General features: G+C 49.9%; 9 protein-coding genes across 9 annotated transcripts; 3 read left to right on the forward strand and 6 right to left on the reverse strand.

The window, feature by feature from the left end:
• Positions 1-291: 291 nt before the first annotated feature.
• On the reverse strand, positions 292-925 carry FPRO_01646 (putative glomerulosclerosis protein Mpv17; the record flags this gene model as incomplete). Its single annotated transcript, XM_031229162.1, has 3 exons — positions 292-638; positions 693-853; positions 906-925. 3 exons carry the CDS (start codon positions 923-925, stop codon positions 292-294), a joined length of 528 nt encoding a protein of 175 aa, XP_031074827.1.
• Positions 926-1,962: 1,037 nt separating this feature from the next.
• Positions 1,963-2,443, reverse strand: FPRO_01645 (uncharacterized protein; the record flags this gene model as incomplete). The annotated part of the gene is made up of 2 exons (XM_031229173.1): positions 1,963-2,344; positions 2,403-2,443. The coding sequence occupies 2 exons, from the start codon at positions 2,441-2,443 to the stop codon at positions 1,963-1,965; spliced, it is 423 nt and encodes a 140-aa protein (XP_031074828.1).
• A 1,121-nt stretch (positions 2,444-3,564) lies between these two features.
• FPRO_01644 (uncharacterized protein) lies at positions 3,565-5,109 on the reverse strand (the record flags this gene model as incomplete). Its single annotated transcript, XM_031229184.1, has 3 exons — positions 3,565-4,017; positions 4,070-4,444; positions 4,873-5,109. 3 exons carry the CDS (start codon positions 5,107-5,109, stop codon positions 3,565-3,567), a joined length of 1,065 nt encoding a protein of 354 aa, XP_031074829.1.
• A 3,972-nt stretch (positions 5,110-9,081) lies between these two features.
• Positions 9,082-12,121, forward strand: FPRO_01643 (uncharacterized protein; the record flags this gene model as incomplete). The annotated part of the gene is made up of 5 exons (XM_031229195.1): positions 9,082-9,205; positions 9,271-9,828; positions 9,898-10,077; positions 10,126-10,670; positions 10,721-12,121. The coding sequence occupies 5 exons, from the start codon at positions 9,082-9,084 to the stop codon at positions 12,119-12,121; spliced, it is 2,808 nt and encodes a 935-aa protein (XP_031074830.1).
• Positions 12,122-15,810: 3,689 nt separating this feature from the next.
• On the forward strand, positions 15,811-18,179 carry FPRO_01642 (uncharacterized protein; the record flags this gene model as incomplete). Its single annotated transcript, XM_031229206.1, has 5 exons — positions 15,811-15,814; positions 16,055-16,079; positions 16,309-16,387; positions 16,464-18,087; positions 18,139-18,179. The coding sequence occupies 5 exons, from the start codon at positions 15,811-15,813 to the stop codon at positions 18,177-18,179; spliced, it is 1,773 nt and encodes a 590-aa protein (XP_031074831.1).
• A 553-nt stretch (positions 18,180-18,732) lies between these two features.
• On the reverse strand, positions 18,733-20,538 carry FPRO_01641 (uncharacterized protein; the record flags this gene model as incomplete). The annotated part of the gene is made up of 1 exon (XM_031229217.1): positions 18,733-20,538. One exon carries the CDS (start codon positions 20,536-20,538, stop codon positions 18,733-18,735), a length of 1,806 nt encoding a protein of 601 aa, XP_031074832.1.
• A 1,120-nt stretch (positions 20,539-21,658) lies between these two features.
• On the reverse strand, positions 21,659-23,439 carry FPRO_01640 (uncharacterized protein; the record flags this gene model as incomplete). Its single annotated transcript, XM_031229228.1, has 4 exons — positions 21,659-22,352; positions 22,406-22,422; positions 22,479-22,739; positions 22,789-23,439. 4 exons carry the CDS (start codon positions 23,437-23,439, stop codon positions 21,659-21,661), a joined length of 1,623 nt encoding a protein of 540 aa, XP_031074833.1.
• A 965-nt stretch (positions 23,440-24,404) lies between these two features.
• Positions 24,405-24,788, reverse strand: FPRO_01639 (uncharacterized protein; the record flags this gene model as incomplete). The annotated part of the gene is made up of 1 exon (XM_031229239.1): positions 24,405-24,788. One exon carries the CDS (start codon positions 24,786-24,788, stop codon positions 24,405-24,407), a length of 384 nt encoding a protein of 127 aa, XP_031074834.1.
• A 1,057-nt stretch (positions 24,789-25,845) lies between these two features.
• FPRO_01638 (putative peroxisome assembly protein) lies at positions 25,846-27,162 on the forward strand (the record flags this gene model as incomplete). The annotated part of the gene is made up of 1 exon (XM_031229250.1): positions 25,846-27,162. One exon carries the CDS (start codon positions 25,846-25,848, stop codon positions 27,160-27,162), a length of 1,317 nt encoding a protein of 438 aa, XP_031074835.1.
• Positions 27,163-27,404: the final 242 nt, after the last annotated feature.

A 27,404-nucleotide genomic window follows, 5' to 3' on the forward strand; every position in this document is an offset into this window, starting at 1 on the left:
CACCTCGTGCTCGTAAGATAACTCGAATCAGATCCAATGTTCAAAGTCAAATGGGTGGCCATACGGTTTGAGTGGCTTATTATGCAGGGGTTCAGTGTCTATCGAAACATGATACAGATCCAGTGAGATTCCTGTTTGTGTTCTCATTTCCTCATCACCATATACTTCCCCGACTCATGAAGCAAATCCAGATGATTCTCGAAAGAAACATCAATCCATCGTGAATACAGAAACACTTCTAAATCTATGTGAAAAGAACTGGCAGGTAATCTGCGAAGCATGAGGTGTTTCTTACTGGGAGTTGACCCAGCTCAGGTAAGAGTTCCAGCCAATCGCTATGATATTGGCAAAGAACAGACGGTATTGCAAGGGAATGAGGGAGAAGTTGATGACCTGGACGGCAGGCCAGAGCATCCAGTTGGCCTTCAGGGCTGGCCACCAGGCCTTGTCGATTCGTTCCTGTGCACTCTTCCCCTCCATTGTGGCCATACTGCCAAGGAATACACCTATCATGACAGGTGCAAAACCAAGCTGATCGCAGGCGACCCGAGTGAGGACTTCCGCCTTCTTGTTCCCTGGCACGTTGACCCTGCGTGCGAGGAAAGCGAACCATGTTGTAGCAACCGGACCGAACACAACTGCGAAATGTCAACGATTGTCGAGCTGTTGGGCTCAAGAGTGGAGGAACCTACAGCCACCGTAGAGAGCCATTCGACCTGTTCGGACTAGGTCATGCTTCTCAACGCCTTTCTTTTCAACGAGCTGCTGAGCTGTGACATCGCCTGTAGCAAAGAGAAATGCAGTGGTCACACTCTGAGTGAGCAGTGGACGCGCAGCCAACCTGGCGTTGTACCTGATCATATATCAGCAGGGAGTTACTGATTGATAAAGCCTTTTCGACTGACCAACGAATGAAAGAAGCCATGGCTGCTTTCAGGAACTGGTTTGGACGGAGTCGAAGTTTAATAGTCCTTCGGAGTAAAGATTCTCGAAACCCCGGGAATGTTGGTAACAAGCCACAACGTTGAATGGAGAAGATAGTGCGTGCTTGGTTTGGGCGAGTCGAGCTAGTAGAACAACTGGTTGTAGAAAAAGAAAGGTTCAGGGTTTAGGAGGACTGAGAAATGAAAGCAGATTTCTTATGAAAGATGGTTTTCATAAACAAAGCAGAGAAACTCAATGCTAAGCAAATGCGCGTTAAAATTACAGCTTCAGATTCAAGAAAAGGTAATCGAAGCTATAGCGGGCATGACGTAGCATTAGCAAATGCGCTGTGATAGAGGTTGGCTCGTGGTATTTAGCCTCAAACTCACAACCACCATCAGAAGCTGGATCGCGACTTGCCCGGGGCTCCAGACTTTTTGTGTCCCACTGCGGGAGCTGGCGATCTTCGAGGGGCACGCTCCGATAAGGACGCAGTGGGGGTTACATGCACACCGATAGCTGATTGTGGAATGATGTCTCGTAATTTATCGCTATAACGGTATATATATGCATGGGCTTGCTGTCGCGCGATGACAGGAAATGCGGAGCTGCCAGTTGAGGTCAAGGTTACCCCAAGATGCTAGGATATAGCCTGGCACCTGGAGAAAGAGGCTTGATATAATAAATGAAGATCCGATTGAGTTATCGCTGATTGGACTCGAAGAGTCTGAGGGGCCTAGAGCCACGGTGGAGAATGCACTTGGATATATCACAGGTCTGTATACGACAACATTGCTCGACGAGTCTGTGGTCTGCATAAGGTTGAATCCAGAGCCCCCGTTGAAAGTCGAAATGTCTTAGTATTGCTAATTACACTTGATAAAAGGTGTTCAACTAATGCTGGTCACTAATATCGTTGGGATACGGTGCCATTCTAGAATCGAATCTGATACAGTCTAGCTGATACCACAACGCCAGTCTGCTCATCTGACCCAGCTGATATATCCCAGCCTCTAAGAATATTCCGCCATTCATGCATCATGAGGCGCCCCATGGAGACGCAGGTTCATCTCGCGATGGAGGGGTATTTGTCCTGTTCCTACGATTATTCTTCTTCCTGACATCAACAACCTCCGGCTGCGCCTCGGCCTCCTGCGCAGCACTCTCAGCACGTTGTAGCGTCTCTTCGGTCTCGTCATCGTGATACATGTCCTCTTCATCCACAAATAACGCCGAATAATCTCCATCTCGTCGCTCTCGTAGGCGATCAAGCCATGGTAGCTCTGGAAAGTCTGGGCGTAGTCGGTGGTCACAATGTGGGCAGTCAGGAGGTAGAGTGCGCCAAACGAGCCATTGTATGATACTATGGACAGCAAGACCCGTGTAGAATGACTCCAGAGCGATAATAAGATGAATGACACTGAAATAGTTGTTAGTTTGTATGCAAGGCAATGAACTTCTGAATGTGGGACTCTGACAAGTTGACAAGAAGGGGAATAGTGGCATAAGCTGCCAGCATACTCAACGACGCCAACTGGTCATTCGAAATCCATGTAAAGACCAACACAATCATACAAGCTGCCGCTAGTACCACATCAAAAGCAAAGGCCACCACAGGATGTGAGAGCTTGCGCACAAGTCCATCGTCTCGTTCTCGTCAGCGAAGGAGGAACAAGCTCCCCCCAGAAGAAAAAGCAAGCGGAACCAGACCGACCGCAGGAGCTGCGTCGTTTGACAGAACTCCGTGAGCAATACAGAGGGGAAATGCGGGGAGAAATGAGGCGATCGCGACTAAGCGAAGAGTCCTGTGCGAAGCAGGCAGCTGGTGGTGAGCCGTGGAATCAGCTTCTGAAGGGGTGTCACTGGGCATTTCGAGATGATTTATGATGAACAAAGAGACTCGGTTGCACAAGGAGAGACGAGCCAAATTACTCTTGTAAGAAGATGAATCATATCTGTGGTAGTATTTATAAAGCGGCAGGTAGGGACTCGTGATTAGACCCTTGTAAGTGAGGCCTGGCACTATCAGGTGGCCTGACCAATGGTGAAAGGACAAAAGATAGCATAGCTGCTTGAGCGTAGCAATTCGTTCCTCCAAGCCTAACTGTAGCAGACCTTCAGTAAAGTCAACACAGAGTATTGTTATTCAAGAACAAGAAATAGTGTTATCAACAGATTCATGCTCTAAGTCTCCCTTGTCATCCTGGAAAACGAACGACATGCTATCAAGTCAGATACACATTGGGACTTGATTACACCTAGGAGGGCTGAGACTTCAACTGTTCACTTTTTCAAGAATAATAGGATTTAATGATAAATCATTGCTATCATTACGGCATTGCTGTGCACGTCCAAACAACATAAGCATCATACAACTCAGCAATCCCTTCAACTGTCCAGCCGTGTCGTCGATGAAACCCTGGTTTTAACCACCCCTAAGCCCCAACATCCCGTCTGAGAACGAGTACAAGCAAATAAGAGATACCCCCAAAACGCCTATAGAGAACCCTATGTATATAGCACTCTCCTTAGGTATCATGCTTCCCCGCAGTAAATTTGCGACAGGAGCTCAACGGAGAGTAAAGAAAGCCATAGCATACCAAGTGCTTGTCAAGAAAGAGAAGAAAAGATGAAGGACACTCAAGAACTCTTAGTCTTCTTGCGACCCGACTTCTTAGGCTCCTCCTGGGGTTCGGCAGCGGCAGCCTTGGTAGATGTGCGTCGTCGCTTCTTGTCAGGGCTAGCGGGGGCAGGCTTGGCTTCCTCAGCGGCGGCAGCAGGTGTGGCTGTCTTGCGCTTACGGCCGCCAGTGGCCTTCTTAGGCGTCTTAGCAGGGGTCTCAGCCTGCTCAGGCTCGTCAATAGCGGGAGCCGCAGCCACAGCTTGGAGCTGTTCAGCAATGGCATCCTGATCGTCGGCAGGTGCTTCGTTCTGAGCAGCGTCCTTGATCTCAGACATGGGGACGTTGAAGTCCTCGGCGTACTTCAAGGCCTCCTCATCAGTCATGTTCTTGGCCAGAGGGTTACCGTGCTTGTAAGAATGAACACGGGCATTGTACAAACGGAGGTTGTACTGGTAAGCATTGTTCCAGCCCTGTGACAAAGTTAGTGAACTCCAAGTCAATATTCAACGTAGAGCGGCTTACCTGTTTCTCTTGGGGACCCATGTGAGCCCAACGACGTTGGCCCTCCTCTTGAACGGCACCCTTGGGGGCCTCAGAACCAAGGTCATTAGCGATGATGGATCGAGCATGCTGCATGTAGAGGAAGTAAGGAGTCAAAGGTCGCTTGGGCGCGTTAGGATCAATGGTTCGCTTCTTGCGCTCCTTCTTCTCCTCGACAGGAGGAGCCAGCTCAGGAATGGGCATAATCAGCTGTTGAGCGGCATGCTCGAAGTTGGCGAGGAGGTTGTCCTGCGAGCCTTCGGCAGTGGGCTCACCAAGCAAAAGATTTGTCTGGCGAACATAGTCGGCAGTGAAAGATCGGAGAAGCTCAAGAATAGTAGTCAATCGCCCAACAGCCTGCAAGGTAATGTTAGTAATGTGTCTGTCTTGTGTTTCTCGAGGACTAGAAGTGACAGTGATGAAAGGTCGAGTGTAAGTGGGTGGGGAGCTTGAGTGGATACAAGGTCGCGGTGGCCATAGCTCTTTAGACTTTGTGAAGACATTGACTTGTCAACAACCAAGTCAGAGCGCGTCCCTGGTTTGTAAAGGCATAGCGCAGTATGAAGCAAAGCCGACTGATAAGGAAGTGAATCTCCCCTGATGGTCTGGTTATGGCCTTAATACTGCGACCGCTCCATGTGTCCCGTTCTGCCAGAAGCCATGGAAGACTACCGGTTTGACAAGAGATGTGCCGTGGTATGGGTGGGGGGTGGCTGGTACCTGGGTCGTAGTGTTCGACCGAGGACGAAAGACACGAAATACAAGATGAAATGGTGTGAACCTACCGAATCTCTCACGCGCAGAAAGCTATCTGCCTCAACGACGCGTTGAGGCATAACAGCCTGAGGTTGAGGAACTCCAACAGGAGGAGGCATGGGCATGGGCATCGCAGGCTGAGGAACAGCGGCAATGGGCTGCGGGTGCTGAGGGTATTGCTGAATGTGCTGAGGAGGGATAGGAACGGGAGCAGGCTGTTGCTGCTGCTGTTGCTTCTCAACAACTTGCTTCTTGGGGCGAGCCATGATGATTCTGGTGATGATATTGGGGATAATGGGTAATGTTGTTTTTTGAGCTTCTGGTGCTTTTCACCTGAAGTTTTGCGCTGACGATTTGATGGGACGCGTTCAATGAGTAGCGGGACGCGATGCGCTGTTCTGTTATTACAATGGAGTGTCAAAGCGTGCAAATCCAGGTAGTTTTTGGTGCGTTGAGGGGAATGGAAATCCAGTGATTCACTGAGAAGTGCTGGAAAATGAGGGTGCTGAGAGTACTGAAGAACGGGGGAAAAAGAGAAAACGGGCGCGGGGTGGGCGATGCGCTGAATATGTAGGGGCCAGCACCAAGCGCAATCAGTAAATGGTTCTCCAGGCGGGGGCGCAAAAAAAATGGCAGCGCCTAATAAAAATAAAATCAGCGCCCGCCTTCCTACCCGAAAAAAAGGGAAAAGCTGCAGCAGGCGCGCATTCTTAGTGGCCAACCACTCGAGTGATCCTCCAAGTCCAGCCAGCACCCGGAGCACAATGGCGAAAATTTCATCACCTCAGGGCGGGGGCCTTGAAAACGGGGCTCGAGGGGATCGAAGTCGATTTTCTCTTGGGACTATAGCAGCACCCACGGGCTGTCCACGATATTCCCGCGGCACCCGATACCTCTGAAGCTCAGTGCCCTCTTGCACCTCTCAGTAGCCTCACCAGACCCCCTCCCCCAAGGAGTCGCCTACCTCCCCGTACTTCCCACTCTCGTTCAAAATAAGGCAACCCAGCCCATCCACGCCTTCTATTACTAAGGGTATAATGACCACCACTGTAGCACCTGCCTAATAATTGCAACAGCAGATGCAAGTGCCAGCACTATAGGACAGAATGCAAGAGCGATTCAACACAACTGAACAACATCGGTGCCTTACTCGTGACAAGCCTCCATGACTGAACCCAAACGCTCCAAGTTGGGATCTTTTCGCGTACATCACTCTTCTCTCACTCATACAGAAACCAAAACACAGCAAACGCAAGCCCCCGACGCGCAAACGTTAACAAGGCCAGATGAACTTTTGCGCGGGCAGCGCTGACTGGTCAATCAGCCAGTCGCAGCGAAGGAACAAATTGCCCGCCCGCGCTCAGTCGTGCAGCCTTTTGGGTGCTACTGATGCAAGTGCGGAATTCACAATGTTGTATGTATCGCGACTGTACTCGTCTAATATTTTTCAGTATTGGGCTTCAGAATTAAGGAAGCTCCCTAGGTATTTCCTTCGTTGAGGGTATTGTCATTGTGATACTACAGGTGTTGGCTGCTTGTGCATCGTAAATTCGTTGTCAATTTCGACTTACACCTGCGTTGAGGGCCCTCGCAAGTGCAATCCTTAGAGCTGTGATATTTCAGCGATACCAACGAAGGACTCCTTCAGCGGCTTTTCTAGCGCTTTACGTGACCCCTTCTCAGGGCATCCTGAAGCGATGTGTCACTGTCACACCCTACGGAGTGTGTTGCTCTCCACTCACCGCTTCTCAAAACCCAATCCGAGGGTGCCGTCACTGGAAAGCTGCTGAGGATGCTGGACGTATGTCCAGGCGGGGTCATTCCAGCACCTTCACCCTTGACCTGTATATTTCAGCACGGTGCACCCAGGGGCACATGGATGGAATGACGACCACTACCACGGGCGGCTCAAGGTTCGAGCCTCTTTTTCAGGCACTTGGCGCCCCCCCAACGTCTCGCTGTGCGACAGAACCTTTGCAACTCTCAGAAGAGCCCAACCCCAACCGGGCCACAGTCTTCCCATTCTGCCTAAGTCACCTGAAGCAGGGAGGTTTATTGTTTGCTCCCGTCAAGTCCCATCTTGTGCCCTGAGCTTTCTGTTCTGGGTTGTAATGTCATTGTTGGTCAGAGTGCTGAGTTTCGGGTTTCAACAGGAGGGCTTCAGCACATCCAGGCAAGTTTACCTTCAGTGCTCTCTATTTCCACATCATAGCCCAGTATTTTCGCCTTACAGCGCGGTCATGAGAGTCCCGAAGCCACCATCAGACGATTTCAGTAGCAGCGAGCATCCTGTGAAGAGAACTGGCATGCTAGCCAGCCTTTACCTGTAGTTTCCAATCTTCCAAATACGTGTAGCGTCAGATTCTCATCCACCTGGACGCTGATAAGACTACATTGCGTAGTGCCATAAACACTTATTAGACTTCTACTGTACTCTCGTCACTGGAATACAACGATAACTGAGATGCGAAACAACCATCTCATCACGTTGCTTTTCATCACTTAGTATTTCATTCACTGTCTGGGTCTCTTAAGCCCCAGAGGGAAACACCTTGATGGTTCTAATCTACTCTTATGATATCGTGTAAACTCTTTTACCTTGACAGACGCCTCGACCCCGCACAGCCATAGATTGTATATAAAGGCATAGGCATGACATGTCTTTACCGAAAGGGCCTTTCCTTAAGACTGATCCCGTTGTTCACATGGCGGCCCATACCGCCAGTAGCCCCATGTTCATTCAGAATATTGTATTGTTGCCCGACTACACCAAACATTCTATGAGCATAACCAAACGGTGATTAGCACATCAAACGCGAGCAAACGCGATGGCTTTTGTGTCCCGAGTCAACAACACACGTCGAGGCGAAGTTCATTCTTCATGCGCATAGTACTGAAATTTGGCAGTGAGGCCATTGCTTAGCACGTCTCCCGCGTCTTATCAAACAGTTATACTTGTGTCTGGTGTCTATCGCCGATAGAAGCCACTGTTTCCTCTTGTCGCATCTACGTCTAGCAACCAGACGCGATGAGGGGTAGAACGGCCCCTCTATGTCACCGAAAGAAAACCAGCAGATGGCTTGACTGGATCCTTGATATATGTGCTATGGCAAGGTAAGTATCGGATCTTCAAAAGATGGTCATTATATCCAACAAGAGCCTTTCTGATGTATCCTGATCAAGCTACGTTTGGCTTATCTCAACCGTTACCGGTTCGAAAGCTAATGTTTGATCAGTGATCAACTACGTTATTCCTTCAGCCACGCGCCCTCTTAAGCTTGATTCGACGACAGTCCATGGTCCCGTCGGCTCGTGTTACAGACCCCTGCTACTGATGAGAATGGAGGGGTGAGGTACTTGATTTTGCGTGATGATCACACTCAATGGCAATGTACTGGACCCCTGTCACAGCTTGCAAAAGCTCCCCCCCAGCTCCTCTACCCCTCGATGATTCTCTGACAAAAGTTGCGGGCCCTGGGCGCGTATGATTTCATGCTTGGCATGATGAAGCAGACCAGACCAGACCAGACCAGACCATCCTCCCACTGCCGACCATGCCCAGCGGATCGCCGGGAACAACTGGACTTAGCAGGATCAAAGCTGCTATCGTCAGATCGAGTGAGCTTGGCATGAAGCAGGCCAGCTCGGGAGGGAGCCCACTACCGTCCGTCCGTCTCACCATTCTGCTGTGTTAGCGCTGGACATGTGCAATGGAGTGAGGTGTGGTGGTGGCTTGACTTGTCTTGTTAAGCTTGTCTTGGTCTCGTCCAAGGTTGCAACGCAATTGGTACGTATCCATGGAAATAGCGTAGGCAAATAAGGTCATGTCTACCTAGTGTTTCGTTTCTGCTGGTTTGCCCTAGACTCCCACTGTCCGTTGCTGTTATTATGGAGAGCACGGGCTTCTTTTATTCGGCTGCCAGCTGAAGCTGCGTCACTTGGAGGCCCGGCCAGACTGAGGTTGCCCCCCAGCTCCCCTCCTCCACCTTTAAGCATAAGACAAGGTAAAGCACCTTAGATCCCTACTAATCTTCCACCATCTCCCTGTTTTTTCCCTTCTCCTCCTCCTTCAGAACGACCATCCCCCGATCCTCATTCTTTTCCTGTCTTCAAACTGCCCCAAGATAATATCGTGTTCCCCTCTGCTAGCTCAGAAGGGGTTCTTTTCTTTCCTATCCTTGCAGCACAACTAGCTGACATCCTGGGACACTCCCAGCTTGAGGACGTGAACCACAGTCATGTCCACCTTCAGATCTCACAGCCTCCTGGTGGGGCTTGTTATCCTCGTTGCTCTGGCTTCTCCAGCCCTTGCCTTTGGTGCTGGTAACATTGCTTCAATCTCCAAGGTCGAAGGCCAAAACTGTGAGTGATCATAACCACGACCAAACGCTGTCCGTCCAGCAGTGGCTAATCAAGCTCTCTTCCAGGGCGTCACGGCGATATCACCGATGCACTCTTGATCCTTTCGCAGGCTAAGGCCCTCAATGGCAAGAAGTTCAACAAGATCAACGTTTCGCGAGTTTACTTTGGAAACTGGCTTCGGGATTACTCTCAGGCCATCGATGTCGGTACTGTAAAGTCAGTCTCTGCTGAGGCCATCCGTCTTCTACTCTGTGTCCTCGGTTTCATGACCTTCGGCTACGGCTCTGGAGAGTTCGAGGTCACAGCTGAGCGCCTGGGATGCTACCGCCCTGAGGACCACATCGACAACCCCAAGGACTACGCCGAGAATGTCGATGCCCGCCAGTATGATGAACGCCTCCGTGGGCCAGTCGACGAGGATCGAGAACTGGCTATCGACCCTGAGACAGGAATGAAGAACTACATTGCGAACGAGCGTGCACGTATCATGACCTCCGCTAAGCACGTCAAGAAGCTCTTTACTGGTACTATCGAGCTTGGTCGTCGATACAAGGACTCTCAGCGTAAGGCAGACAAGTATGAGGCTCTCCGACTCATGGGAACTGGACTACACTGCTTGGAAGGTTTGTCATCCCGATTTCTCAAGCTAGTTGGCTTGTTTCTAGGGTCATATAAAGCTAACTTGTCTGCAGATTTCTTTGCCCACAGTAACTACTGTGAGCTGGCCCTCATTGAGCTCGGCGAGCGTGATGTCTTCCCCCACGTTGGTCGTAACACACAGATCGAGATTGAGGGTGCCCGTGGTCCCGTCTATCCTATTGTCACTGGCACCTTTGGTGGTGTTGACTTCTTGCACTCAGTCACTGGTGAAGGTTGGTTCTAATGCTCCATATGAACGAGAGGAGAGCTAACAGGTTCAGTGTCCGACAAGCTCACTCAGAACGAGATTGAGGAGCTCGAGGGAACTCTCCAGCAGGGTGCCAAGTCTGACACCAGCATGCTTCGTGACCTTCTGGATAAGATTCCTGATGGTATCTTTGGTGATAAGCACCAGAGTGACCGGGTCGACGAGCTCCAGAACAACGCTGCTGCTGCTCAGATGGAGAACACCACTGTTTCCCCTCGTGACCCCGAGGAATTCACCACTTACATCCAGAATGTCTTTAAGCAAGTCATGCCTGCTATTGAATTCCACGACGATATCATGAAGAGCATTTCGGGTGCCATGGAGAAGATTCCTGTGCTTCCTAAGATCATCGAGCAACTAGAGGAGCAGCTCTCCGTCTTCATCTTCTCCATCATTGCTCCTTTCATTGTTCCTCTCATTCAGCAGATCCGTAATGAGCTCAAGACTGGTTCTGATGAGATCATTGCTAGCAGTGAGCGTGAACAGCACATTGTTTTCCACGACGATGATTCTAGCAACCCCACTCACTCTATGCTTTCCAAGGATCACTTTTCCAACGTGAGACAAACCACACAATTCAGTATGTTCAGCAGCTAACTTGGATGTAGATCTTGAACGAGATTGCTGGCCGAAACGCTGCTGCGGTGGTGCAATGGGTTGTTCCTCAGCTCATGGATGCCATCGATGACGAGAGTGTCGACGTGGATAGACTCCTCGACGACATCGTCAACGGTGTGATGCATCATCCTGCTCAGCGTGACCTCGGGAACCGCAAGGTTCAAGAGGGTCGTCGCCGCTCCTACGAAGGTGTCAAGGAGTGGTGGAACAACATGGGTGACCGCCAGCGTGACGATTACCGTCAGAAGCTGACCCGAGAAGGCGTTCAAAATGGTGAGAACCACAAGGAGGGTGTGGTCGACACTGGTCACGGCCACGGATGTGCTGGCAAGCTACAGATGCGAAAGCTGTACGGCGGTGGCCCTGAGACCCTCGAGGACAAGATTGCTGGTGCTGCGGCCGACGCTATCTTTAAGGGCGCTACCGGCGCCATCTCTGGCATGGTTGAGCAGAACACCGGCTACAAGATGCCCTCTTCTTCCCATAAGGAGGAGAAGGAGGAGGGTGGTCTCAGCGGTTTCCTCAGCCAGGCCGGCTCCATCCTAGGCGGTGCTTTCGGCAGTGACGAAACTAAGAGACAGTCCAGCAGTCGCCGTGAGGATGATGGCTCCTACACTAGAACTGAAGTCGAGTATGGTCGCCACGGTGATCGCTACGGTCAGGCTGAGTATTCTCAGACACAGCGCCCTGATGGTAGCCAGCAGTCTGAGTACCGTCGATACGAGCAGCAAGACTCCTCGGACGGCCGTCACACCGGTGGCTACGGCTATGAAGAGCGAACTGAGACTCACCAGAGTTACTCTGGAGGCTACGAGCAGCGCACTGAGCGACATGAGTACTCCGGCTCGACTGAGAGTCACGGTCGTCGTCGTGATGATGATGACGGTGGCTACGGTGGTCGTCGTCACGATGAAGGCGGCTACGGTGGTGGTGGTAGCAGCTACGGCCGACAAGAGGAGAGCAGCTATGGCGGAAACAGTGGTTACGGTCGCCAAGAGAGCAGCTACGGTGGCAACAGTAGCTATGGACGTCAAGAGGAGAGCAGCTACGGCCGCCAAGAGCAAAGCAGCTATGGTGGAGGTTATGGAGGAAGTCATGAACGCCGCGATGAGGGCGGCTACGGTGGTAGCAGCGGTGGCTACGAGCGTCGTGAAGAGGGCGGGTATGGCGGCGGCGGCGGTGGCTATGAGCGTCGAGAGGAGAGCGGCGGTTACGGTCGCCGTGAGGAGGGTGGATATGGGGGTGACAACTACGGACGCCGAGACGAAGGAGGCTATGGCGGAGGCTCTGCTGATGAGTATCTTCGCCAGAGCCAGGGAGGCCATGGACGTGAGCGCCGTGGCAGCAACGAATATGGCGATAATGGCTATGGTGGTGACCGACGTTGGTAAATTGTTGAACTACTCTACGGTTGGGAAAGCTCTCTGTGAGGGGAGCTCCAATCATGCTTAGATATCAGAATGTCGAGCCAAATGAAGGAAAAGAAATGAAAGTAACTTCTGCATTAATCTTGTGAAATCCACATAGCCATTGTCCGATCCCACGAGACATTTGAAACGACCTTCTCTCCAGTTATTAGATCCTGTTGGAAAGATGCTTACTTGAGGATACCAAACATCCGAAGCGCTTTTCCAGAAGACACATTCAAACCCTCAATCAATGCCTGAGTACATGAAGCCATGCAAGGCGTTACTGAACTTGCAAGTTTGAATCAGGATATTGGAAATGGCCAGGCTTGGCCTTCTTACTCAGACTGTGCGTTGCTGATCTGTGCAACATAGACTGGATATCTCGCTGCAGGCAGTGTCCTATCGCAGTGGCCTCCTCTTTACCACCTGCACAGTACGAGTCTATGTTTGTTGGTTCTCACGTCTGAGAGGCATTGATTGTCCCATCCATCACGCTTGTGTTGGCAGTCTCAATGCAGTGAGGGCAGAATGTCAGTGTCATGAATCATGATGTTATGACGCGTGTAGTTTAGATGAGAATTTGGGTCGTCAGAAAGTGTAGTTTTCGTTTAAACGTCCCGGTGTTCTCATGCTCGGATCCTAGCAAGGCACAGATCCTTATGGATGAGACCTTATCTCTGAGTGAGATTCGGCCCTAGAGGTGTCTGCCTCAGGCTGCTACGATCTGGACAGGATCGCCCGCTTTTTTATTACGTATTACGTCAAGTGGCGTAGCACGAGGAGGCCGGGACTACCTTAACCTCGAACAAGCTCTTACAGGGATGCGACAAGGGGAAACAGTCGACTTGCTGACTTATCCGAAGTTCTGCCTTTACTATTCAGTCAGAAGCATGAACTGCCAGTATCTGCAGACAAACCAACAGTGGACAAGGCTGTATGTATATGTATGTATGTTTGTATGTATGAATGAATTGTTGCATTGAAAATTCTTTCACGTTTGATCGTCCTTTCAAACCCCGATACTTACTACCTACGTAGATGCCGTTTGCCGAGATAGCTCCAGCCACAAGGACCCTCGATTAAATGATAGGCATTCGAATTGCCCGCCTCGGCTTGCTTCCAGGATATCGAATGCAGTGTAGTGAGTCGCGCACCCTGAACGTGTAGGGTCGTCTCATTACGAGTCCAGGGTTCATCAAATGACAAGGTCCTTGAGTGGACGACAGCGCTCGATTGCCCTACCCGTTTGTCTCTGACGGTTCGACGGGTGAGCTCTTGGGGTGTCAGCCAGTCATTGGCGCCCAGAGACATAACCCTCCTTATCCATCGGGCAGTAGGATTTTGAGTGCGCTGCGCCTCCCCGTCTCCGCGGAGGAGAAGGAAGAGTGACGGTGACACGAGCAAGGGTTTAAAAGAGAGCGAGGGTCAGGGAATGGGCCTGTCGACAATAACCGCGAAAACTCGCGTCAGCAGTCTAGCAATGGCCGGAATTGATTGTCATCGACGGATCAGCAATATGTACGTATTACCGTTGATCATTGAGTTTAGGTTACAGTGGATGACTGAACGTGTCGCGGAAGACAAGCTTTGGTCACAGAAGCTTGGCTGGGTACAAGGTTATGTTAGGTTAGATCCGAACCGTTTCGTCAGGCCACAGACTTCGAACCTCGAAATCTTTAGAATGTAGTATTCGGGATGTGCTCTGAAAGCTTCAACGAGTCATGTAAACTCGGTGACGAACTGCTTTCTATCTCTGGAGAGTCCATTGATTGACTGGTAAATACCATGGTTGAAACTCGGCGTCGTACTAAGGTACATCAATTGACTATTCAACTGTTACCGTTACAGTTAAGCTCACGGCACCTCCCTTGTATCTTAACTCTGCAAGGACCACGAGGTGATGGTGAAAACTCTTTCAGCCTGCATATCTACACGGGTTGCGTCCGAGTGATATGGCAAAACATCCATGTCCTTGGTGGTGAGAGATAAAAAAGGGACATTCAAGGATTACGACTGCGGGTCAAGTATCCCAATACGTTCAAGTCTTGACCAACAAGCTTTTGGTTTGTGGGGAAGTGGACGGGACAAATCTTGACTGCCTGATCTTATCCTTTTCTATCCTTTCCTATTCTGAGTCAAGTTGATGTGATTGATGGAGATGGAGAGCACAAGCTTTGTTGTACCACTAATGCAGATTGCTCTGTTAGGTTATTCTAGACTGTTTGCTACTCTCACACTCGTCTGACATCAATAAAACCAACTGGAATTTCGAAAACTGAGACATTGGCTTGCTCTAACTCACCTGGACCTGGCCAACTCCGTTATTATTCCCGACTCGGGCTTTTACAAGCATCCATCTGGTCTTCAAGTCCGAGCCAAAATTTGAGGTGGGCTGTCTAATTGGTCACCCCTCAAAAGTCAATGAGATTATCAGAGACAGCTACATACCAGATCAAAAAAAAAATAACGACGATTCTCTTGTTTTTCCTGTTTCCCAAATGCTCGGGTCGTCAAGAGATAGCCGGCTTGGCATCAGCCATAGCTTTGACTTCTTTTCCTTCTGTTGCTCTTGTTCCTGCACCTAAAACAAAGCTAGCTCAACGTAGCTGTAGCTGTTCCTGTAGCTCTCTTTTGATTTGGTCGATTTGCATCGTGGCCCCGACACTTTTCGCACCTTTAGAGTTGGGTCTCGAATCGGACTTTTATGTACGTGCCTGGACCGACTCGTCATTTCTGCGGGATCGCATCGTCTCACTTTGGTATCACTATTTTGCCATGGAGTCCTGATTCTATCAATTATTAATTCCTCTCGATTCTTTTGCTCTTGAACGTAGTTGATTCATAACTCTTCGATAACAGTCCCTGCATAAAATTGTCTTATACCCTCACACCCTTGTTCCATCGTCACACTCCGAAAACCGAAACGCGCCACCAACGAAACTGCCCAAATTCACTCAATCGCTCAGTCACTCTCTCCACCCCCAACCCTGCCTGCCCTGCCATTCATCGAATCCAGTTTCCCTGTTCAGGACTCCCCCTCTCTTTTCGCGGCTCAGCAGGAGGCAGGAGACACGACAGGACAGCCCAGCCCAGGCAGGTAGGTTCACTGCACTTCAGTTCGTCACCCCCCAAAAACACTCACTCGCGCTTTCTCCCTTTCGTATTGCCTCTCCTTCCCCTTCTCCACCAGCCAGCCCGGCCACCCTATCCATCCACATCCGCTCCCTCCCGTGCCTGCCTGCCTGCCTGCCTCTTGCTTCCTTCTCTGGCTTGTCCTTCTGTTCTTCCTCACCCCACCGGCGGCAGCCACAATCAGCGTCCGGCCCATTTCCACCCTCCGTCCTGGTTTCCCAAACCCAAGTCCAGGTCAAATCAAGTCCACCTTACTTACCTACTCTCGCTTGATTCTCTCGCTCTTTCTCTCCCCCAGGAACGCCAACTCGTTTGCTCTTACTTTTTTTTTACTCATTCTCATACTCAGTTTCAAGTCTCAATTCCAATTTTCACCAGACTCCTCCAAACGTCACTTCGTCCTTTCAAACTCGCCTAGCCTCACCAGATAACTCATCATCGAATCCTCACTGTCACCCTGGGTCGTCACTTGGATTTTTGCGCCTTTGGTGCACGCCATATAATGCCTACGATTCCATGATTGAATATGTTTTAGAAGCATGTGTAAGTTATATCACTCTCTGTTCAACCAACCTTTGTCATAACCTCTTATTTCCTCTCTCCATCTCTTCTTACACTACATGGCGATTGATTCATTCATTCATTGATCCTACCCGTTCTCCCCGAAGGGCGTCTGTCCCTTTCCGTTCCGTTCCTGCTCATCCGCGCCCGCGGGTTCGAGGCCAAGAACCTCGCATCATACCCCAGTCTTGGCATCCCACGAACTGACATCAAATCGTCCAGCGCTCACCGAGATACGAAATGTCGTGTATGTCTTTACTCCATCCATTATGTCTCTTTACCTGCAATGTCGTTGTATTCTCGTGGCCGTTGTTCTCATCATTATCGCTGGCGTGACATAACGACTACGCCGCTCTCGACTCCCCGCTTGCACCAACTCGGCAAACCACACGACATCGCCTACGACCCTTCGATCAGACGACGACACTCGCCTTGCTTGATCAAAAGCTGTGAACATTGCTAACCAATTTTATCAGCCTCCTATTCAGTAATCCAGTATGGAGCGGCGCCAGTACGGTCCCGTCGACAATCATCCGAAACCTCACGGCTCTTTCGGTGCGTTGATCCACTCCATTCCGTTGCGACGAGGCAACTACAATACTCGCCTAGCATTAACTGACCACACAAACAGTCCGACATAGCATATAAGGAGAGAATTTCCACCAACATTACCACACTAACCTCCACAAATGCCGACTCGTCTAATGGCCTTATCACCGGCCTTCTCTACGTCCCCGACCTCGACAACGATCGTGAGTGCGACCAGCAACAATACCAGTTTATTCCTCGAAATGTCACCCGCCGAGATAATCTCCCTCCTACCAATTACAACCTCATCGCTCTTGCGCCGTGGTTCAGCATCGACTGTACCCTAGCCTACCTTGCTTCTGCGCGTCTCGACCCCATTCGTGCTTTCATCTTTTACAAACCTAACAACTCATCAAATCAACCGCAAGATGCGGACTCGCCTGTTTGGAATCTGGAAGATGGTGGAGCCTGGATGACCGTCAACAAATATCCGATTTACGCTATTTCTGGTCAAGAAGGCCAGAATATGATGCGACAACTCAGTTACTATTCAGGCAGCGTGGACGACATACCTTACGGCGAAAATATCAGCACACTATATGGCCCGAACCCGAAGGATTATGTCCGTATTTGGACCGAACTCAGCGTTCAGGACGAGTCTGATATTCCACCACTATGGGCGTTCTTCCTCATAGTGATTGGTGCCTTGCTTGCCATATTTGCATTCGTCTCGATAACAATGCACCTTGTTCAGCGAAGACGACGTATATCACTTCGAAAAAGAGTTGAATCTGGCGAAGTCGATCTTGAAGCCATGGGAATTAAACGCCTGACAGTACCTGCTACCCATATCACCAGCTTTCCTCTATTTACTTACAACGCGGACCCGGACTCGACAGCGCCTCCTCCTACCCCATCATCTACACGACGCATGCGAAGTAGCCGAGGATTCGATCAGCGCAGCATACGATCCGGTGCCAGTGTCCGGAGCAAAAGATCCAACATCGGAGCCTCGGGCGACAACGCTGCTACTAATTTCCAACCTAGTTGCCACATCTGCCTCACCAACTTCGAACACCGAGTCACAATTATTCGGGAGCTTCCTTGCGGTCACATATTCCATCCCGAATGTATCGACGAGTTTTTGTCAAAGAACAGTTCTCTCTGTCCTATGTGCAAGCATTCGATGCTGCCCAGAGGTTACAGTCCAAGGATCACGAACGGAATGGTGCGTCGAGAACGTGCTCTGAGAAAATTACGTCAAAGAGTCGACCTCGAGGATTTGTCTGAGGAAGGTGATAACACAACGATGAAAGACTGGAGTAAACGACTATTCCGAACCTCACCGTCACCTTCAAGGCCTTCCTCGTCGCCACTTGTTAATTTGAAGCTACCTAACTTCAGACGACAGCCTGCTACAAATACAGCAACAAATGATGAGGGACGAGTAGAATCGCCACCAGCATCGTCCACACTCGCACAATCCCAAGAACTAGAGCCAGAAGCAGAAGCAAACACCCGCCCACCAGCTCCAGCCCAGATTCCGAAGACAAGGAGACCCAGACCTCGACTTTTGAATATGCTCCCAACACAGCCAGAGAATTCCGAGTTGAATACGGATCCAACGCCAAGACGTGGAAGTCCTTCTTCGTTTGCTCGACAACGCATGCGTGAAATTGCAGCCAAGAACGCGCCTTTCGACGATCCGGACTCTCAAAGGGCGATATGTAAGTCGTTTATCTAAATGGACGTAAAGGCATACACTAACGTGGTCACAGGGCTACGAGCACTCTCAAAAGTTTTCCCAGGCTATTTCTAATTCTGCTTTGATAAATATCATGGTCAGAAATCATCTCTTGCATTTGATGGGGCAGCATAGGTCAGGCGTTCATGTGATGGGCAGGGTTTTGGGATCTAGGCCGATCTGGTAAGGCCATTGGTTATACGACTTTTTTCGGGTACATTGGTGCATTGGAAAGGCATTTAATGAGGCGTTGGTTGGATTTACGAGTATTGTATATACAGGGGCTCGTTGAGACGATAGGAGGTGCAGAGCAGTGGGCTAGCAATGGCATCCCATCTAATTACCTATGTGTTGTTCACAATATGCATCAATAAAGCATATATCCAAGCAATATACAATCACAATATGAAACAAAACGAATAGCACTATCAAATGACCAAGATTTTTATATTGTAGATCAGACTATCGAGTGTTTCCAAGTAGTAGCTATTCCCCTGCATGCACCAATATATATTTGAAGGGTCGAATCGTTCATATTTCTCGGTCTAGGTACGCTCCAAACGCCAAACATAATCCAAGCCCAATATCCAAAGTCCCTAGGTTCCGGTATATGGTCATAATGCACTGTTCAATTCCCTTCGCCACGCTTTCCTTTACCCTCCAGCAACGGCTCATTACGGACTCCGCCTCTAGCAAGTGCATCTCGAACGCGATCATTCTCGGCAGCACGAATTCTGCTTCTTGCATCCTCCAGACGTTCGACGCCTCGATCAATAGTCTCAATATGCACGCTCAGAGGGATTGGGGGTCCACTACCAATACCATTGCGAAGCACCTCAGGCTCAGCGACACGGTCACGCAAATCGCCGAGACCGGCTTGAATGCTCTCGAGTTCGAGCATAAGCGCGTTGACCTGTGCAACTGCTGAAGAGCGCTGTGCATCAACCTGGCGCAGAAGAGCCAGTTGGCGGGAGAGGCTATTGAGTTGGTTCGAGTTTGCACCGACAAGTGTCCAGATATTCCAGAGGACGTTTTCACGACGAGATGCTGTATCGGCAGAGGAGCGAGAACTGATGTCGTAGATGAGCATCAGATGATCCTCGGCTTTTGTAAGCAGGCGCAGAACGGCCTGCGCTTCAAGGATAAGGGTCGCGATACGATCCGAGACAAGAGCCGTATGTTCAATATACTTGTCTAGGAGAACTCGCTCGTTGAAAATATGATCTGTAGTTGGCTGGAATGGGTGAAAGAGCCACGACGCCCAGCCAAGAATAGGTGAAGGTGAGGAAAGCGACTTCCCATCGTCTGTTTCTGGGGATAGAGTGTCGAGATAACGAGATGTCCAGCGATTGATGCTTATGACAGCATCAACAGCAGAGCCAACATGGGTGTTGAACTTCTGCAAGTCCGAAGACGTCTGCCTCGCCGTGTCGATGTAACCGTCGAACTCAAACAGCAACTCATCGCGAGCTTGTAGATCGCTGTGTCGCACAAGGCTGCGTAAATCTCGGATGGCCGTTTCGGATCTTTTCATCTCGAATGGGAGCGAGACACCATCAGAGCTCTTTTCAAGAACTTGCTCGAACTTTGACTGCACATTCATGAGATCATCGAACTCAACGGGTGAGCCATCACCTCCAGCAGGTACTATCGTATCCAGAGAAGGACAGAACGGAAGATTCAGTAGCGATGCGCCCGGGATACGGCAAAGAGGAGATAGGGATGCGGCGATAGAGCGAGTTGCCATGTTCTGTGCAATAATAAGACCACCAAAGCAAAGATAGATAGCCAGTAGAATCGCAAAAGGTTTCTGAGCGTAGCGGAATGCTAGCCCGATAACGTTGAGAAACCATCCAAGTGTGTTGTATATCGCCGCTGGGACGCTTTGAGCGATTTGATTTCCAACTGTTGGCGGTGGCTGTTCGCGGTATTGGCGGCGATGATATCCATCCTCGGTCTCATATCTTGCGCGCGCATTCCTCTGCTTAGGAGGACTCGAATGTGGTGGATTTCCTCTTCTCCTCACGCCTTCATTGCCGCCATATCCTATTCCCAGTCCTCTTATCGTGCGCTCACTCCTGCTACTGCTCTCACTCGCAGTATCGATGCGCGGCATGTGAAATTCTGGATCGGGTGATCGAAAGACTCGCTCTCCGCTAGCGCTCACACTTGCGCGCGAAAGACTCGGCCTGAACGGCTCTCGTAGAATGACCTGCTCGTCGTCTGGGTCTGCCCCAAAATCGCGAATGCTGTCCTGTGATGCGAAGCTAAGATTTCCTTGGGAAAACGGTTGTGAGGGTACGTTGCCTGAGGATGTAGGTGGTGATGATTCCCCAAGCGATGGGAGGATACTTGTGTCGAAACTGTCGTTCTCCCCTTCAACAAAGCGCCACGAGTCCTCGGGTCGAAGCTCACGCTGGCGCGAAGATCCCATGTTGTTCACCTTCGGTGCTCGAGTATGGCAGGGTCGCACACGAGCAGACGTTAAGGTCACGTCACCTCAGTTCAAGAAGTATACGAACTCGACGTCCGGTCGCATCAGATAAGCGAGATGTATGGTGAAAGTGCCGTATTTATAGTGTAGAATGTGAGATAACAATATGCGCCAAGTTAGATCGTGAAGCGCTGACTGGCGGCGCCCTTAGCGTAGGCAGGCGGAAGTTTTAGGAGCGGTGAGTCATCGGCAGTTGTGGTGATCATTCACGGTGATTATCGACGGGAGTGCGCTTGATGTGCCAGGTCGTGAATGGGCGTCAAAATGAGGTTGATGTTGTTAGGTTGTTGTCTTATGAATGATGTAAGAGCAAGGTATGGTAGGCGAGGCGGCAAATGGACCTACATGGTCTAGGTACCCACCAAGTCAAAAGGTACCTGCGGGGAAGGACAAGGACACTGGGGATGGAAGGAAAGGTAGATGATACTGAAGTTTAATATTTATTACACTACCTATAACTCAGCTTCTTAGTTCAATTAACTCTATATTTAAGATTATATTTAATATAAATTACAGTCCGCGGTTTGTTATGGCCTTTACTGATCAATCGATACCAGAAGACTACTACTAGCTTCTATCTTATCACCAAGTACCTATACTGTCGACCCTTGTCGCGCTGCCTAGCGCCTGTCAATAGTGGGGACATATAGAGGCTGGCCGAGACCTCGTGGCCAATTTATTTTAAGTCTAGGGTATCAACGGTCACCATCTTAATTAGACGTCAATAAAAGAATAACCAACACCAACTTCTTTCCAGCTGTCAATTTACCAAGGTATTCATGGATATTACTGAATTTTCCTCGGTGGTCAAGTTTACAATTACAGAAGCTACAATATTTCCACTTGAGCTCAAAAATATCCAGGTATTCGTGCCCCATAGACAAAATTGACCAAGCAAGCATTTAAGTGTAAACCGACCTTCCATATCTCGACCATATCTCTTTTGTACCATCAATTTGAACGAGACTTAGGAATCCGGGTAAAATTCACTAGCATTTCTCCTCCAGAGCAGGTCAAACTATTATCTAGTTATGTACATACAACCAAAGACGCATTGTCGTCACTTCTCTACTTTCACAGGAACTAAGCCTCCCGTCGGCTTGTCACCAAAACACCCTGCTTCCATGTAAATATTCGTTACTGAACTTCCTGTTTCGGCGGTTATATCCGGGGCTGCCATATCTTCGCCAGGAGCTTGAGTTAGATTTCCTACCCAAGCCACGTCTCTCGTCTCTGGCTCACATTGTAGCGAGTATGATGGCAGCCCAGACCAACCACCCATATGCTCTAATGTGGGCGACCTGGGCCAGAGAGACTCTCCTTCGGCTGTAGACGTAGGTCTATCACCAAACGCCGAGATAGCTTGAGAAGGTTCCATATACACATGCTCATGACCACCTCTGCCCAGTGTCTCCATGAAAATGTCAGACAACACCTTCGACCTGGGCCAAAATTCCCCAGACTTTTTCAGGAACTCTGCCAGATACAAAACTCTGGATCTGTAATCTGGCTGCCCTGCACTGTGGAGCACAGCATGGCACAAAGGCGAGACTGCTTGTTCCAAATCAAGTAGGCATGAAGGGGAGAACTTCTCTGGTACAAGCTGAGAGCCAAGAAGAGCCATCAGACGCAACGGCGCTTGGAGAGCCAGTGGCGACTGAGCGTCGTGTTCTGTAGCAACACTGTGAAGTAATGAAGCCGCGTAATGTTCATCCCAGTACCCGTAGAGATGGGCCTGCATCCGGATCTCGAGTCTTTGGAGAGATTTAGCCTTCTGGAAACGACTTTATAGAGAGATTTGACTTACCCAAAGGAGACAACTAACTGCAAGATAAACTGTGAGTAGCTGAACTAGCTCCTGAACGAGTCAAAGAACTTACCGCATGATATAGGATCATATCAAACATACCATCCTCCCCAACGTGATATTTCTTCCAGTCGTTGATTCTAAATCGCCAGGAATCGATACGCTGACTTGCATACTTGAGGTTGTGCGGGGCTGCCTGGCTACAATCATGAAGAAACGGGGCCACATGAATATCGTATATGCGAATAAGATCAACGAAGTAGGCCCAAGAAGAGTACTCGCGAGAGAGGCCGAGGCGATCGTACTCTTCAAGAGTTATTGGGGCTGGAATATTCTAATGGAAAGTCAGCGTGAAGTGGCTACCTCGAACGAGAAATACGTACACCGGCCTGGTAGTCCCAATCCTCACATGGAAGTCCTACCACCAAACTGGGCCCACGAGGGTAGAGGGTTGAATGATACTGATTCTGTCGCAAACCAAGCAGCATTTCGTGGGTATATAATCCCCAATATGTCCGGCGGCATGATTCAGCGAGGACTGGATCTGTTTCTCCCTCTGCGAACTCCTTGCTCTGAAGTCCCATACAAGAAGCCAGCGCCCAGGCTTTGTTGAACATACTTTGGCCAACATTAAAATGCAGTTTCCCGAACGCTGTGACAGAAAGACACAGCAGTGCCTGAACAGACCAGATTGTTAAGGAGAGGGTGCCATGCGACATCTGGTAGGCATTCTGTTGTAGCTGTGTGTTGTCGACCTTGTCCAAGTAAAGAGACCCAATGTAGGTAACTGTGGCAACGAGGAAACGCAAGTTTTCTGGTTGCGTTTTGCAGAGATCCTCCAGTTTCTTTCTTGGGGGTAGCCAAGAGTGGGCGACGTGAAAGTTGGTGTAGTAGAGGTCGAATGGATGTATAGTACTGCAAGGTGTGGAAGGTATCATTTGAGGGAACGGAATGCCGGGCCCAGCAAGTCCTGGCGACGGTGTGCTCTCTGCAGTGTCATCTTGATCGTTCACCAAAGCTTCTCCTTTCTTCATACTTGTCTTCTTTGTGTTTCGGAACCCTCGACGTGACTTGGTATAATGACACAGTTTGCCTTCTTCTTTGCATCGAGTGCATGTCTCCCGGACCCCATCGCACCTTATATGCTTAGAACGGCAAGGATCGCAAGCTGAAGAGACACGCTTCTGGGTTTTTGAGGTTCCCGTACTAACTTGTTTCTGACTCGAGCTGAGTTCAACCCCAGGTGAAACTTCGTCTCGTGGTGAACTTGCCATAGTTTGATCGACGAACCGGGCCATGCAAGTGATGACGAAAGGAGATCTCAAGACAACGTACGGTTTCGATTTGTTGGCAAACACCGACGGTAGGGCCCAACAGGTAGGCTTAAATCTATAAAGGATGTGTTGTGGCACTAAACTAAGCTTGTTTGTCAAGAACCAACAGATTGGACAGGTTTTGTGGCAAGTGCCGGAGCCATGGAATATATGCACGCATAGTAAGGAATTAGAAATGGAAAGAGGTGGATGGAACTACGAGGTCAATACAAATACATGGTACAGGTGCAACGTGGTGGAGGCGTAGGGCAGAGAAGATGGTCGTCAGGCTTAAACAAAAGCAAATGATCCAACGCATCATGATTGGAAGAGGTGGTAGTTGAGTTAGATTCAAATCTCGGAACCATGTTGTAATACCTGACTCCTCCAGTCATGTTGGCCCAGGGAGGTATGTGGCGTGGATATATGTTCCCAGTCAAGGACCAGGTAGATGGAAGATCTGTCAGAAAACGGCCGCCTGCATCTCCATTTCGGCCATTATCCATTGGTAGTTATGGCAGCTGTGACTCAAGTGACCATGTTATTGGTCTCACGTTGTTAGGTTCGCAAATCAAGAGAGTGAAGAGGGGCCAAGAATGGGCCGCTCCCGACTCGATGATGGCAACTCTGACTCGAGAACCGGGTTGCTGATGCTTCTAGCACTCGGGGATTTTCATAGAGACATACTAGACGGCGTACTCGTGTTGTTCGATTATGCGTTGAAGGGTTGTCGTTAAAGTGAAGTCTAACCAGCAAAGGCAGACTAGTCTATACTGTTGGATAGCTCTTGAACCGCCGCTCGGAGCGGGCCTTTCAAAGCTCCCGTCTCTCTTAAGACAGTAGGCAATATACATAGTCACAAGAGCAGCCACTGTCTCATCAGCTAGCAACTCGAGCTCTGATTGTTTGAATGGTATCCACAGAGGAGGAGATGCTTGGTCGCCAGCTGGAGGATTCACGTTTCTGACGTGTAAGAAGTCAACAAAAGAGTCGTGATGCAGATGCAACTGCAGCACAGCCAATATAAAAATTGCTTTTTCCAAAGGAACTCTGTGTAACACAGTGCCCATGCAGCTAGTCGTCAGTCCCAGCTCCCAGGTGTCTGGGACATACTGGTTGCATACAGGGCTATCGGAGATATCATAGCACCATTGATTGCTGGTCGCTGGTCAAGCCTCAAACATATGTACATCCATAGCTGAAATCTGCCAAGTAAGTGTGGCTAATCTTCCTCAGAGCCTGCTTAACGTTTGGTCTATCGACGATGTGTGATGCTCTAAGAACGAAGTGTCTTTTGAGTTTCATGATTTGATGGAATCGGCCGAAGTTTGTTGGAGGAAATGTGCTTTCCGGAGGCACAGAAGTTTGGAGGCGGTTTGGGACGAGTTGAGCCGCACTTGCCATCTCAAGTTCTGTGTAACTGCCATTCCAGCTATGGCACCCTCTCCTCATTGGAGCAAGGGGGGAAAGAGAGGGTCCCGGCTTATGGCCCGGCCTTAGACGGGGACAGAGAGAGAGAGACACGCACAGTGGCTAAGGTAGGTTAGTATATAGGTAGGTAGGAATGCAAGCCAGCAAAAAGACTTCGGTAAATTCAGTATAAATTCAGGAGACCTTAGGCTAGTTAGTTTTGGCAACTCGTCGCAAGGTCAGAAGTTGTCTCGCTCTCTGAAGAGTGGAAACGAGCGCCAAAGCAAGTCTCAATGAGCAAGGAGTAAGACAAGCGCGTGAAAATAAAAAGTCCCGTCCTCTACTCTTTTACGAACAGGTACCTACCTACATAGGCACGAGGGAGGAACATGCACGCACGGTATGGTAAAGTAGCCGATAAGGCCTAGGCACTGTAACACCTCGGCTCGGCTTCTGCTCAACAACCCCCGGCCCTGGCGTCATGGGGGGATTTTAGCATGGGCCCGCACAATCCCCGGATGAGATCCAATGCGATGCACCGAGACGAGCTGAATGAACTGCGTGCTTCCTTTTTGCTTTTATCACCTGCAACAAACGAATGCTCGCTCTACCCAGCTGTAACCGGATCAACCCACCACCAAATCGACCGATAGACTCCCAATCAAATACCCGAAACTCAACCAACGCCCTCATCCTCATGCGTATGCACCAGGTCAAATGACCGACTCGAGCTTCGTCCAAGCCCAACGCCGCGTCGCCGCGCGTCGCCAAACCCGTGAGGCCGAAGCTACTGCTCGCATCGCTGCACAGCGGCAATCTTCTCGACCTAGAGCCAACCTCGAGCGCTTACCTTACCCCCTAAATCGCATAGGATCTGCGTGGGATGCTGTGTCGACAAGGGAGGGCACGCGCCCTGCATTTCGAGTAGGACAAGTCGATGCTGAACTACTCGACGTAGAGCTCTTGGACATTCTCAAGGACCAGGTTTGCGAGGGTCTCAAATATTTTGGTGGAGGGCATCTGCATGATGACTGGTCAGCCGAGATTATGTTGGCTCTGAGGGCGGTGCTTTTCAAGCTCACTGTCTGGGACCACGATGCCACATACGGAGCGGCTCTCCAAAACCTCAAATATACTGACGCCAGAAACGATGGGCTTATACTCAAAGCACCCTCAAAGGTGCAGAAATCACTCTATGGACTTGTCACAGTATTTGGAAACTATGCTTGGACGAGATGGGAGGACTGGCTTCTGGAGCATGACGATGGTTACGACGAGCCAAGTCCCCGAGTAAAGCGACTATCGAAACTGACATCTGCCCTCTCAACTGTTCACTCGGCAGCGGCATGTGTCTCATTTCTAGTCTTCTTACTGCATGGACGGTACCGAACCCTCCTTGATAGAATTCTCAGAATGAGACTTGCGCCACCCACAAGCCAAGTAAGCAGAGAGGTCTCATTCGAGTATCTCAACAGGCAGCTTGTCTGGCATGCCTTCACCGAGTTTTTACTTTTCGTACTGCCCCTGATCGGCATCCAGCGATGGCGACGCTGGCTGACCAGGACATGGCGGAAAACAAAAGACATTATCAGAACGGGGCCTCAGGAAGAGGGCAAGGCCAATGGTGAATACGCATTCCTCCCTGAGAGAACATGCGCAATTTGCTACCAGGACCAGAATACTGCAACTTCTGAGAACGAAGTGATGGCAGCAGCAGCATCCAGTGGTGTTATTGGCTCAGCCCAGACAGACATAACCAACCCATATGAGACAATACCTTGTGGGTGTGTATACTGTTTCGTCTGCTTGGCTACTCGATTGGAGAGAGAAGAGGGCGAGGGCTGGACCTGTCTGCGTTGCGGTGAGCATGTCAATGAATGCAAGCCTTGGAGTGGTGACTTGGTTGAGCCGTCTGCAAAGCATGCTTCAGCCAAGACGGTGGCTTTCTCAGATGATATTACTGGGGGTGTGCTTGTCGAGGAGCAGGAGGATGATGAATCGTTCGTAGAGAGTCTGAGTACAACCTCAGAGTGATGGGTTATGGGAAGCGTTGATCTGCGGCGTTAATGGATATGTATGGATAGTTATATTTTGTAATATCAAGCGCAGCGAATGCGGTGTTGTTCCACTTTCTTCCATTTCTCATTACCCAGTTCTCCCACTCATAGTGCCACTGATAAAGGGTGTAATAGTCGCTGCTACCTTGACTGCATTTACTGCCTCGAAGCCCTTAGAAAGGTATGCTTATACGCTAGGAAAGCAAAGAAAACTCTTGA

The sequence above is a fragment of the Fusarium proliferatum genome (genome assembly GCF_900067095.1).
Source record: "Fusarium proliferatum ET1 genome assembly, contig: FPRO_scaffold001, whole genome shotgun sequence".
NCBI lineage: Eukaryota > Fungi > Ascomycota > Sordariomycetes > Hypocreales > Nectriaceae > Fusarium > Fusarium proliferatum.